Source organism: Artemia franciscana, chromosome 12 (assembly GCF_032884065.1).
Source record: "Artemia franciscana chromosome 12, ASM3288406v1, whole genome shotgun sequence".
NCBI classification, from domain to species: Eukaryota; Metazoa; Arthropoda; class Branchiopoda; order Anostraca; family Artemiidae; genus Artemia; species Artemia franciscana.
In genome coordinates this window covers 19,631,911-19,645,606 of record NC_088874.1, presented here as the reverse complement: position 1 = coordinate 19,645,606, position 13,696 = coordinate 19,631,911, and the positions used below count along the sequence as shown (strand labels likewise).

General features: G+C 33.8%; 1 protein-coding gene across 2 annotated transcripts in view; it reads right to left on the bottom strand.

Annotated features, from left to right (window-relative positions):
* The window catches only part of LOC136033812 (piezo-type mechanosensitive ion channel component-like), a gene marked incomplete at its 3' end in the record, with an annotated part of 265,796 nt that overhangs the window by 93,935 nt on the left and 158,165 nt on the right, over nt 1-13,696 (bottom strand). For both annotated transcript variants that reach the window (XM_065714725.1, XM_065714726.1), the window contains 1 exon segment: nt 12,050-12,189. In XM_065714725.1, coding sequence (XP_065570797.1) covers nt 12,050-12,189 — 140 coding nt within the window.

The window sequence follows — 13,696 nt, the reverse complement described above, 5'->3', positions numbered from 1 at the left end:
TTTTTAAAGTGTGGAACATCAAAGGGTCAGACAAAACAAATGCGTGCAAGCTTAAGTTCAAGATTAGTTTCAAATTAAATGTTCTCTTGTAGCACTGGAAGTATATTTTGAAATAAAATAAGCTTGAACTTCAACATAAAGTGCTACACACAGCAGTTGCATGCTTTACAGTATATTTGAAAAAGTACCTATATTTGTCCAAATATGCATCAACCAATAGGAGAGAAAAAAATTTAAAACTATAAATAAGCCTTAAATTTTTTTTCATATTTTTGTTCATAATCAGTTAAGAACAGATACTTCATTTCTCCGACTAGCACAAGAGGCGTATTGAAGATATACTGCTTGTTTTTTCACTAAATTTTATCAATGGACTTTAAAAATATCTTGCAGCTTAGCTTACCAGAATCAACAGATGGGTTCGATTGGATACTCATCATTGCGAGATGGTTCCCAATGGATATGAGCCCTAAGTCAAAGCTGTTTTCCAAATACCTGGTTCTAGCTGTTTTAATCCTCAGTCAAAATAAAAACCTTTGTGCCAACATGTTTGTCTTTGTGTTCAGAAAAAGGGTGAAAAAGAAGTGGAAGATCTTAGAAGATGGTAAATAGATGCTTTAACAATAGACAATCTTTCATTTCACATCATATTTATTTTTAACTTGGCCTCACAAACACTTTATATTGAATTTTTTCTTTTTGTCTCACACATTTTTCGTGGTCAACTTTTAGGATTTTGTTCTAGTCCAAGCCTTGTTTAAAGTAGTTCCGTTTCATTTAAATGATTTAAAGTCGCTAAGGAAAATTCTGTTGCTACATCACAGCTTCTTCTTTTTTTGCATATTTTCATTTCATTTAAACCGGGTCAAACTATTCAATGCATTGCTTTAAAGAACAGAGCTTGATTTTATTTTGGGTTTTATTTACGAAAAATCAAAATGTGAACACCCTACTTATTGAGTTCAAAACTTTTTAAAGTTAAAGAGCTGGCTATCTCTTTTCAGGGTCAGCAACTATTTAACTAATCATTTTTACTTGATTTTTGATTATGTATGGACACAAAATGGACTTGATATTGATTATGTATGGTGGCAGAAAATTTTCCTGGGGGGGGGGCAGACGCCAAAATAGCAGTAGTGGCTGGCTCACAGGGAATATATTTCAGGATGTTTATTGTAGGAATATGTTTATTTGTGAAAGCTTTTAGGAAAAAACTCTCAAATAAAAAGAGCAATCAAATTGCAGGTAAAATGAAACAAAATTCAGTAAATTTTAAACGACAACAATTCCTGGCAAAGGGATCCATTTATTTAATCAGGAATGTATTTAATTATTATATATTTCGTCTTGAAAGGAAATCAAAGTCGAACATAAATTACAGAAAGATTTATTACTTCCGTAGATTAAAATAGATGTAGACTTGTCTTTATGTAATTTCCTACGCCTTGGAACAAGTACACAGTTTACGGAACAAGTAGAGATATTCTAAAATCATCTTGCCTGCATAGATACCACGTTTTTATTTTTTAATAGGCATGTAAAATGTACCTTTTCCATAACAGGACAATTTTCACCCTCGAACTTAAATTCCTTATATATTCAGATATTAAATAAAAATAGAATAGTGAAAAAAAACTTACTATCCTATACTTACTATAGCAAAAACTTACTATGATCAGGTAAAAAAAAACTCGTCACAAGAGAATCTTATCCAATAGTTTGTGAATAAAAAAAAAAAAAAAATGGAAGAAAAATGTGACTTGGGCCAATATTTACCAAACTAAAAATTGCTACACCGGAAGTATTGGCTTTTAATACTGATTTTAAATATGTAAAATTCTTTCAGTTTATCGTTCCCCATGTTACCAAATTTGCCTGACTTTTGAAAAAAGTTACCAAAATTTGCCTGATTTTGAAAAAAGGGGAAACACCCAAAAAAAAAAAAAAAACAAACGGTCTTATTGAAAATCACTTTATTAGATACATCGTGTCAGAGAAATCTACAGTAGAGGTTTCAAGCTCCAATCTTCAAAACAAGGAATTTACATTTTTTTTTTCAGAAGAAAGATCGTCGATGCATGTTTATTTGTTTGTCTTTTCCCGGGGATAATTATATCAAACCGAAGGTCTAGGATAATTGGGAGGGAGCTCATTCAAACATAAATTTAAAGTTCTTTTTTAAGTGACCATACAGATTGGGACAGGGGAAAGTCTCGTTTTCTGTCATTTTAAGGCACCAAACTACGACTTTACCTCAAAGAGAACGAATTTGCAATCAATTTAAAATTCTGGGAAGATAATTGAGTTAAAAGCATCAGTAACTGTATTTTAGGCTTCTCAGTTGCAAAAGAAATAATGCCACGCGGTGGCAGTACCGGATTCAACCAAGACGATTTGCTTGATTTGTAATGAAATTAGGCTATTTTTGGGGATCTGTAATTCTGTATAAGCTATAATGAGGGGGGGGGGGACTCTTTGTTTCGGGGGTAGAATAGATTCCTAAAAAGGCATATTTTAATGGAAAAACTGCTTATTCTTCACAAGTTTTTCAGATCAATGTTAAAAGAGGTAGGGGGAGTAGAAATTAATTAAAAATTTTCTCTATACAGCTAAAATGTTGCAATCCCATATCTACCAATACGGATGTGGAAAAGGCAAGGCAGGCCATCATCAGCCCCGTCAAGAAATTTCCTTGTGGTGGCAATTATTGCTAGGAACTTAGTTTTCAGTTATTCTAAATGGTAATATTCTTCTTTTTCTATTTATACGAAGTGCTTCAATGTATTTAAACAAATGAATGTAAAGCATTTACCGATACGAAAATCATATTGTAGAAGTTATGATGGCTTCAGTTACGTAGAAGATCAAAAGTATCACAGAATTTTCATCCATATAAACAATAATACTTCTTTTCATCCAACCAAAATTCTTCAGTAATAATGTTAACAGGGACATTTAACCAAAATTACTAATAATCGCCAATTTTTAAGTATATTCAAATTTTATCGAAAATTAAAATTGAAAATTGAAACGTAGGACGGTACTAATCCACGTACAATTATTAATTTATGCATTTTAAAAGCAATTAACCAGGAATTCAGGGGACTGGTACCTCAAATCATATCTTTGTTAGGCCTGGGTATAATCTGGAAAACAATCAGAAATTTATTATAAAAAGAGCTTTTCAACTGATAGAAAGGAACAGATTTGAAACTTATTTGAAAAAATAATTCTTCATATGAAAGGGGCTGTCTCCTCCTTAGATCCTTACTCTCTACTGTGAAGTTTGGCTCTTGGCCAATTTTTTTAAGATAATTTGCTACTGGAAAAAAATATTTTTCAAATACACTAATAAACTTTTTTTTAATGAGAATGGTGTTGAGAAGAGGGCAATCCTTCTTATATACAGAGCAATTTCAATTTGTTTTAAATTTAACCTTGCTCCTTACTTTAGTGTAAAAACATTTCCCATATCTTTAATTAAATTTAACAAAAATGTAAAGATTTATGAATACATAGTTTTGGTAACGTAGAAATAAAGATTAATATTTCAATGATCTCTGTTTGGATTTTGATGGGTAATCAAACAGTTTGTGGTAAAGAACTGTAAATAAGGAGCGACCCGGCTCAATAGTAACCGAAACTCTAAAAAACGGAGATTTGATACCAATCGATATATCAAAAGGATTCGCTTATTATGCTGGTTCCAAAGGTTAAAATTTAGAATTATGTCATTTCTGCCAGAAGAAAGATCGCGGATGCGTATTAATTTTTTAGTAATTTTCCCTGGTGTGATCGTATCAACCCAGTGGACCTAGGACATCGGGAGAAGCATAATTCCAATGAAAATGAAAAGTTTTAGTGCGCTTTTTTAGTGACAAAAAAATCTATTAACAACTAAGCCCTCTCCCACGTCATTTTTTCTAAATTGTCCAAGGAAAATTTTGAGGTAGCTAGTTTGTTTATTTGTTTAGCATAGTTGAAAGGCCCAATAAGTATGACTTTAGACATATAATGACCCTCTACAGCCCCTGGGTAAAAGTCTTTAACTTGTAAAATTTTCCCATTGTTTACATAAAGTAGTTGATATTGGGAAGTATGAGTGCATTTTTCGGGTGGGGAGGAGAGGACAAATGTTCTGCTGGGAGGGTTTTGCACGGGAAGAACTTTCCATGGAGAGGGAAATTTCCAGGACGTGAGTTCTTGGAGGAAATTAAACAGCGGCTGAATTTGCCAGAATTCATATACGAAATTTCTTAATGTGTCTTGCTTTCTCTTTTCCGATTCAATTTCACGCGTTGAAATGTTATGGGTAATTATCCGGGAAATTTTTTGCCAGGATTGCATTTTCCAGAGGCCACTTCTGCGAGGAGGGGGATTTTTCCATGGAAGTGGAGCTAAACACTCTGGCATTATTTAAAAACGGTCAAAAATTAAATATAAAAAACACGTCTTTTCAACTGAAAGTAAGGAGCAACATTGAACTTAAAGAACAGAAATTATTATGCATATGGAGGTGGTTACCCATCCTCAACACCTCACTCTTTACGCTAAAGTTTAAATTTTGTCCCAATTCTTTAAAAATAACTCCTGAAACATCAGGGTCGTTTAATTAGAGCAATAAGTTAGTTTTTAAAGTACCAAAAACTTTAGCGTGAAGAGTGAGGTGTTGGAGAGCCCACTAGGTCCACTACCCAGTGGACCTAGGACATCGGGAGAAGCATAATTCCAATGAAAATGAAAAGTTTTAGTGCGCTTTTTTAGTGACAAAAAAATCTATTAACAACTAAGCCCTCTCCCACGTCATTTTTTCTAAATTGTCCAAGGAAAATTTTGAGGTAGCTAGTTTGTTTATTTGTTTAGCATAGTTGAAAGGCCCAATAAGTATGACTTTAGACATATAATGACCCTCTACAGCCCCTGGGTAAAAGTCTTTAACTTGTAAAATTTTCCCATTGTTTACATAAAGTAGTTGATATTGGGAAGTATGAGTGCATTTTTCGGGTGGGGAGGAGAGGACAAATGTTCTGCTGGGAGGGTTTTGCACGGGAAGAACTTTCCATGGAGAGGGAAATTTCCAGGACGTGAGTTCTTGGAGGAAATTAAACAGCGGCTGAATTTGCCAGAATTCATATACGAAATTTCTTAATGTGTCTTGCTTTCTCTTTTCCGATTCAATTTCACGCGTTGAAATGTTATGGGTAATTATCCGGGAAATTTTTTGCCAGGATTGCATTTTCCAGAGGCCACTTCTGCGAGGAGGGGGATTTTTCCATGGAAGTGGAGCTAAACACTCTGGCATTATTTAAAAACGGTCAAAAATTAAATATAAAAAACACGTCTTTTCAACTGAAAGTAAGGAGCAACATTGAACTTAAAGAACAGAAATTATTATGCATATGGAGGTGGTTACCCATCCTCAACACCTCACTCTTTACGCTAAAGTTTAAATTTTGTCCCAATTCTTTAAAAATAACTCCTGAAACATCAGGGTCGTTTAATTAGAGCAATAAGTTAGTTTTTAAAGTACCAAAAACTTTAGCGTGAAGAGTGAGGTGTTGGAGAGCCCACTAGGTCCACTACCCAGTGGACCTAGGACATCGGGAGAAGCATAATTCCAATGAAAATGAAAAGTTTTAGTGCGCTTTTTTAGTGACAAAAAAATCTATTAACAACTAAGCCCTCTCCCACGTCATTTTTTCTAAATTGTCCAAGGAAAATTTTGAGGTAGCTAGTTTGTTTATTTGTTTAGCATAGTTGAAAGGCCCAATAAGTATGACTTTAGACATATAATGACCCTCTACAGCCCCTGGGTAAAAGTCTTTAACTTGTAAAATTTTCCCATTGTTTACATAAAGTAGTTGATATTGGGAAGTATGAGTGCATTTTTCGGGTGGGGAGGAGAGGACAAATGTTCTGCTGGGAGGGTTTTGCACGGGAAGAACTTTCCATGGAGAGGGAAATTTCCAGGACGTGAGTTCTTGGAGGAAATTAAACAGCGGCTGAATTTGCCAGAATTCATATACGAAATTTCTTAATGTGTCTTGCTTTCTCTTTTCCGATTCAATTTCACGCGTTGAAATGTTATGGGTAATTATCCGGGAAATTTTTTGCCAGGATTGCATTTTCCAGAGGCCACTTCTGCGAAGAGGGGGATTTTTCCATGGAAGTGGAGCTAAACACTCTGGCATTATTTAAAAACGGTCAAAAATTAAATATAAAAAACACGTCTTTTCAACTGAAAGTAAGGAGCAACATTGAACTTAAAGAACAGAAATTATTATGCATATGGAGGTGGTTACCCATCCTCAACACCTCACTCTTTACGCTAAAGTTTAAATTTTGTCCCAATTCTTTAAAAATAACTCTGAAACATCAGGGTCGTTTAATTAGAGCAATAAGTTAGTTTTTAAAGTACCAAAAACTTTAGCGTGAAGAGTGAGGTGTTGGAGAGGGGGTAACCCCCCTCATATGCGCAATAACTTCTTTTATTTTAAATTTTTATTATTGCTATTTACTTTAAGTTTGAAACATGTTTTTTTTTATTTAATGAAGCTTAGAGACAAAAATTTTTCTAAAGACAATGGAAAAAGTATGTCAATTAAAGTAAAAGTATAAAAAATGAAAAAAAGAAGTAACCGCAAAAACTACACAAAACAATAGCCTACTTACAAAATCTATGATATAAACTCCAAGCATTCAGTTCACTTGAGCAATGCCGAAGTATTGGACTAACAATATCGACAGTTTTGAACTTGGTTATCAAACAACGAAATATTTGATGCCATTAGACTCAGTGTTTATAAAAATTGAAGCATTATCAAAGTAGTTTGTTCAAAGTAAAATATTAAACTAAGATTAAAATAAAAAATCAGGTAAACATTTTTAACTCAATATTTTTACTCTAATTTTGAATACCAAAAACGGATATATTCGACACCTTTATGCTTCATAAAAGTAAAACTCCTGAACAAAAATTAACAAATGATAATAAAACACCAAAAATGTATCAGTTCATGGCAAAAGTTGACGGCTTTTTTTTCTTTTCTTTTTTTTTATCGAAATTGCCCCTTAATGTTTTCCATGTGTTTTCTATAATTATACGAACTTTCTTGGGTACTAATAACTGCATTAATTACTATAAAACAAATACATATTTAGGATCTTCATAAAAATCTGATTCTTTGTTTTAGTGTTATCAATAGTAAGGCTCTTATGCTTTTGTTATAGACATCGTTATTTACTTACCACTCAGTAATATGGAGAATTATATATTTTTTTTGGTTACTCCAGCCAAATCATATAGAAAAAATGTTTGTGGAAAACTGGAATGGGGTCAATCAGTCACCAATAAGAACTTATTTCCTTATTAAGGGTCAAAATCTATTGGCAGCCAGCCAACAATGCGGCAACATACATTTTTCCCCATGGTTTTCCCCTATTCTGTTCTCTTTCCTTTGGTTTCCTTATAATTACTTTACAGTCCCAAATTTCATGGGGAGCCTTGCCTTCCCCTGCCGGCACCCATTTACGGACAAACAAAAAAAGAATTTAAAGTGAATTGTGATAAATTTTTTTGAAAGGTACAAAATTTTTTTTAAATCAAAATTTAAAGTTTCAAAACATTGGATTAAACAGTTTAGCTAAAGCTGAATTTACCTAATTTATCAAAATACCAAATGTTTTTAATTTTACAAAATTTCCAAGAATATGAAAGAAACTTATAGTCTATTTGTGTAAAGCACAGTATTTTGTGCAGTATTCAATGTTGCTACATTGGCTCATTTTACGCCAACTCGGTTTTTTTTATGACTACTTACTTGTGGCTGAAATCTGCGTTATTTTCATTTTAAACTTATTTTTTTTTTGTGCGATATGACTCTTCAAGAAAAAATTGTTTTCTTGAGCAATCTACCCATCAATCAATTCCGATACATTTCACAATTTAAAACAAAGCTGTAATTTTTTTGCACACTAAGGGGTGAAATCACAGTTACCTCGCCACCCGTAGGGATCCAGCAACTGCCCGTAATATATGCATAACTTATTTTGGTCATTCCCGTTTTTTGCGGTTTTATCCTAGTCTTTCAAAGCAGGAGCTTGCGGCATTTGAGAATAATTGTCGCAAATCTTTTAAATATTAAGGATAAAATACTGTCAGTTTTTCTTTTGTAAAGAAAGCAAAGTTAGTTTGTGCTGTAGGACCATTATAAGATAGCTAAGAAATAAAAGTTCTATTTTTTATATGATTCAATCCTGTATCTGAATCGATCAGTCACTTACGATACAAATTCATTCAGTAATTTCGGAAATTCTGGAATTTCCCGGTTTGGGAATTTGAAATAGGTTTGGTTTATTTTCAGGATGCTTGGGATTCTACTACTACTACTACTACTACTACTACTACTACTACTACTACTACTACTACTACTACTACTACTACTACTACTACTACTACTACTGCTACTACTACTACTACTACTACTACTACTACTACTACTACTACTACTACTACTACTACTACTACTACTATTACTACTACTACTACTACTACTACTACTACTACTACTACTACTACTACTACTACTACTACTACTACTACTACTACTACTCACAGCAGCACCAAGCCACCCGATGCCAAGGCAGCCGCGCATGCTCCTTCTGAATCTTAATCGATTAAGGTTTGTCTCTTTACATCATCCAAAGAAATTCTAATTCGTTTTTAATCATTACTTGTGACCTTTTACCATCTCATTTGGAGACGACCTGTTTTTCCTTTGACCCTATATGGATGGATAAAATGGGCAACCATTGACAATATGTCCTACTTCATTCGCTGAACGTACCCTAACCATTTCAACCTTTTTCTCAATATCAATCAGTTCGTGGTAACGAACTGTAAGTAAGGAGCGACCCGACTCAATAATAACTGAACTTTAAAAACGGAATTCTGACAGATATATAAAAAGAATTGGCTTATTATGCTGATTATAAGTATATAAGTTTCAATACGTTTAGTCTTAATCACCAAAACTACGGGCCTGAGAAAATCTGTCTGATTTTCAAAAAAGAGGAAAAGACCCATTAGAAGTTATAGAATCTTAATGGAAATGACACCATAAGATTCAGCGTATTAACAAAACCTAATACAGAGCTTTCAAGCTCCTATCTGTAAAAATCTGAAATTATATGGTTTTTGCTAGAAGAAAGATCACTGATGCATGTTTGTTCCCCCTTCCAAAGGTGATCGTTTCGATCCAGTGAGCCTAGAACGTCAAGATAGGCCTCATTCAATGGGAAATGAAAAGTTCTAGCGCTCTTTTTAAGTCACCAAAAGAATTGGATGGAAAACAGGCTCCCTCCCACGCAACTCTTTTTCCCAAAATCATCCGATCAAAATTTTGAGATAGCTATTTTGTCTACCATAGTAGAAAGGCCCAATAACTATTTCTATGGAAATAACATGACCCCCCACAGCCCCATGGGAAAGATCTTTAATTTATAAAATTTGTCCATCGTTTACTTATACTATTTGTTATTGTGAGATATGCATATATTATTCAGGTGGGGAGGGGAGGAAGAAATTTCTGCGGGGGGGATTTTGCACAGGAGAATTTCAATAGAAATGGAAATTTCTAGGGGGTAAACTTTTCAGGGGAAATTTTACACTCTGTGAATTTGCCAGAACTCCTATAGTAATTTTTCTTACGTCTTGCATTCTCTTTACCGATTCAATTTTACACGTGAAGATGTTAAAGGTAATTGTCCGGGTAAATTTTCACCATGATTGGTTGTCCAGGCAATATTTCCGTGGGGAGGAGGATTTTTTGTGGAGGTGGAAAATTTGAAATATTCGAAGGAACCAAAAAACTATCTTCTATGAAGGTTCAAAATTGTGACATGAAAACATGGCAAATCAGAAAGAAAGGGAATATAGACAAAGTATTTTTATTAAAAAATACGAAGTATTTCATTCGCAAATTTTAAAAACTTAGGAAAATTTCAGAAATGTACTCTTAAAGGTGTTTCTAAAAATTTTATGTAAAGAAAATGTTTATTTTATGCATAAGAGTAATGAATTTCTTTTAAAAAATTGTTGCCCTAGTTATATGCGGTTCGTTAGAAAAGAACACAAGAATTTGCCTCTCAATTAAGACTATAATTCAACGTTCCAGTATAAGCATCACTCGGAGATAATGTTGTGAAGAAGCGCCTATCTTTAAAGACATTGTCGTGAGGGTTCCGTTACCTCTGAATATATTACCGTGAGGATTCCGCTATTCTTGCCATCTAGATTGAGGGCAACATATCCACTCCCCTCCTATTAGGCTATCCTTCAGTGGAAATATAACAAAAAAAACAAGACAATGACAAATGCTTGGGGGTCGCTCTAGATAGAGAAATTCTTTGGTCTCCTTATGTTACCTATAAAATTAATTTCACAAAGGAATATTTCAACTGCATCCTTAGTGTCTTTCAATCAATTTGGGGTCTTAAACTACATGCATTAACATTGCTGTATAAAGTGTTATCGAAAGTGCTATTCTGTTTGCTACTCCTATGTGGATTCCCTGGCTACGCCTATGGTGTCTTCCCTGACTTTAATTTTGAAATCCTTTAGAACTGTTTCAGCTGAGTTCAGAGCCTTAATTATAAGACTATAGGAATATCCCTGTTACATTATATCATAAGAATCGTCCTAGCATTTGGCCAAATTTCACACCCCCTTTATTTCCACTATTCCACTGATCATAATACCTTTATTGAACAAATTGTCGTTCAAACTTTGGAAATAGATACCAAAATTCACAAAATATTAGTCCCTTTCTTGTTGTTAGTCATGCCGGTCTGAAAAATTTAATATATCGCAATTGGCATACTAGGTTTGAAATTTTGTTAATGGCTGGAACATGAAATGTTTTCGCAGTATGGATGAATCAAAGATCTAAACTAAACTGGCCAGCCATGACAATTGACAACAAAAGAAGAATCTCAACAAAAAAGAAACTAACAAAGTTTCTTTCTACGGCCAGTAGAAAGAAAAGATACAATCTTAAACGAAGTGATGTTCCACCTCTATGAAACGAGGCGTCTTTAACACTGATACACGTACAATTCGACGACGCCACGGCCATTTCTTATAATAGAGGGTTTACACAGTGAGCTAGGGAGGCGATTGAAATGAAAAACATATTATTGTTGTTTTTATTTCTTGATTTATTTATTTTTAAGGTATTTAATTTTTACCCGTTTTATTTACGTTGAAGACGCCCTGTGTCATACAGGCGGATATCCGTGTCATTTTAGTTTTTTCTTTTCTTTCTACTGGCCGTAGTCCAGTTTGTTTCTTTATTGTTGAGATTCTTCTCTTTGTTATTTTTTAGATAAGCTTGAGATAAAACGCTCCGTTTTGATAAGACATTTAAATGATCTGTTAATATTCTGTCCAGTCAATTTGTATTCAATTAGTATCCATATACTTACTAGGTTCTTAGTACTTCAATTTTGTATCAATAGAAATGAATTCAATTGATGAACAAATTGACTTCTGAAATAATATATTTACTATTCATTTTGTGATATTTCTTCTTGTTTTTGTATTTTCTTTTCTTTTTGTGTATTTTACTGTGTTTATATTTATTTATTTTTTTGTATCAGTTTACATTTATTGCGGATGTGGTTTACCAGGTCTTCGGTCAAGTCACTAATAAAGTATCTATCTACAGTGATCTTTGGTAATTGTGTCACTTAAAGGTGGTTTAAAAAAACAGAAAATCCAGAGAACTTATTGCCTGTTGCATTGATGGACGACTATATTAAGAGATGACTATAAAATGATTTCCGCTATTACTTTATTTTAAAATTCATCACAACTGTGCTTTGTGTCGTGGAAGAGTCTTAAAAGTTCGTTAAAATCCCTTTTGAAGCACGTGAGATCACTTTATTGTTTACTTTCTTATGTTCTCTTGCTGACAATTTTTGTAAACACGTCACAAGACACATAACTTCATATTAAGCCCAAATAGACAAAAATATTTTAATTGCTTACCGTCAAAGTGAACCTGATGCCTTTCTTTTTCTGCTTTAATTTTTTCCATTTTTTCCCGTAATTTGTCCAGTACTTGTCTCTCTGCTTCACGTTTTGCTTGAGCTCTTTCCTCATTCAACTCTTTCAAAAGCTCTGCTCCTCTGTAAATAAACCGTTAGTACAATTTTGCAGGTTAATTAATTTATAAAATGCAAAGCTATGAAAGATTTATGATAAACCTTTGAAGTTTTTAGAGAAAAGATATTACGGTTTCAGAACATTTCTGATTTGCGTGCACGGGAAAAGAAAAGGTTTTTAAATTCCACATCTCACCCCAATACCATGGTATTTCCATTATTTCTCCCGAGACCAATTTTGTTACATAAATTCTTATAGGTTTTTAAGTTTTTTACAAATTTCGAATACAAGTCAGGATATAAATGCCCGGTCCCCGGCACTGGGCATGCGCAGGCTTGTATATATTTGATTCTCATATATTAGCATAAACTAAAGAGTTTTGGATAGAATTTAATTCGTGTTTCATGTTAATGCATCAAAGAATCATCCATTTTATAGGATTTGGTTTCTTCTCGGACTCATTGTGACTCATTTTCCGTTTTCTTCTTGAACTCATTGTGATTTTTTACGAAAGTGAGAACTACATATTTTATTAACGGATAGATGTAATCATCTCTGTTGCTCTTCTCCTATCCGCAGATTCAACTGTCCAGCATTTTCATTTGAGATTCGTGTTGATGCTTGATGCCGTATGTCGTCTTGCCACATATTTGTTGTGCGCTTCATTTTCGTGCATCATTCCCCCTCCCCCTTACTTGAGCATATCCAAAGCCTACACTTTTTAAAGTATCTAAAGTACACATTGACATAATCGTCATTTTTCTTTAGTTTCATGTCATAGGGTGGCTAATCAGGAATTTCAGCTCAACTGTAAGTTTTCGAAATGTATGAATTCCGCAATAGCTTAATTACCATGTATTCTTAAGTTTTACGTCGAATTTTTGCTTGCATTTCAATGTGAATTGTGGCTATTTCTTGTTCCAGGCCTTTTTTTTTAGCTAATCAGAGTCATTTGTCATCTTTTGTCGGTTTGCCTTAGTCGTCGATACTAAACATTAAATCCTCCATCCTATTTATCAATCGCAAACTCACACACAGTAAACTAGAACGCTCCTTCGTTCCATTGTAATTTTGCTTTGTCTTCTGATCCCTTCCGCACGCAAAAATAACTCGTACCTTCATTGCTATGTAATTGTACTTTGTCTTTTAATCACAAATTTTACTGTGTAACATTTTTGTTTGTAATTCAGAGCGATATTCATGATATCATAGGCAGCGCAATAGCGCTGCCTAAGTAAAGAGCGATGTGGGCAAAATGAATTATTTTACTATTTGTTTTAGACCACAGCACTTTATATAGAAGTAGTTATTGTAAAAAACTTTTAAATAGCTAATTGGATTGGAAATTGCAAGTTCTAGTTTTCTCTTAATAGTCAAAAGTAACTGGAGGGCATCAAGCCCCCCTTCCCCCTACGGCCCATCATTTCCTCGAATACATACAATTAAATTTGGAGACACCCATTTTCCTCCGTTTAGTTAAAAGGTCCAGGATCTATGTCTTTGAAGATAACCCCCCCCTCCACAGCCCTC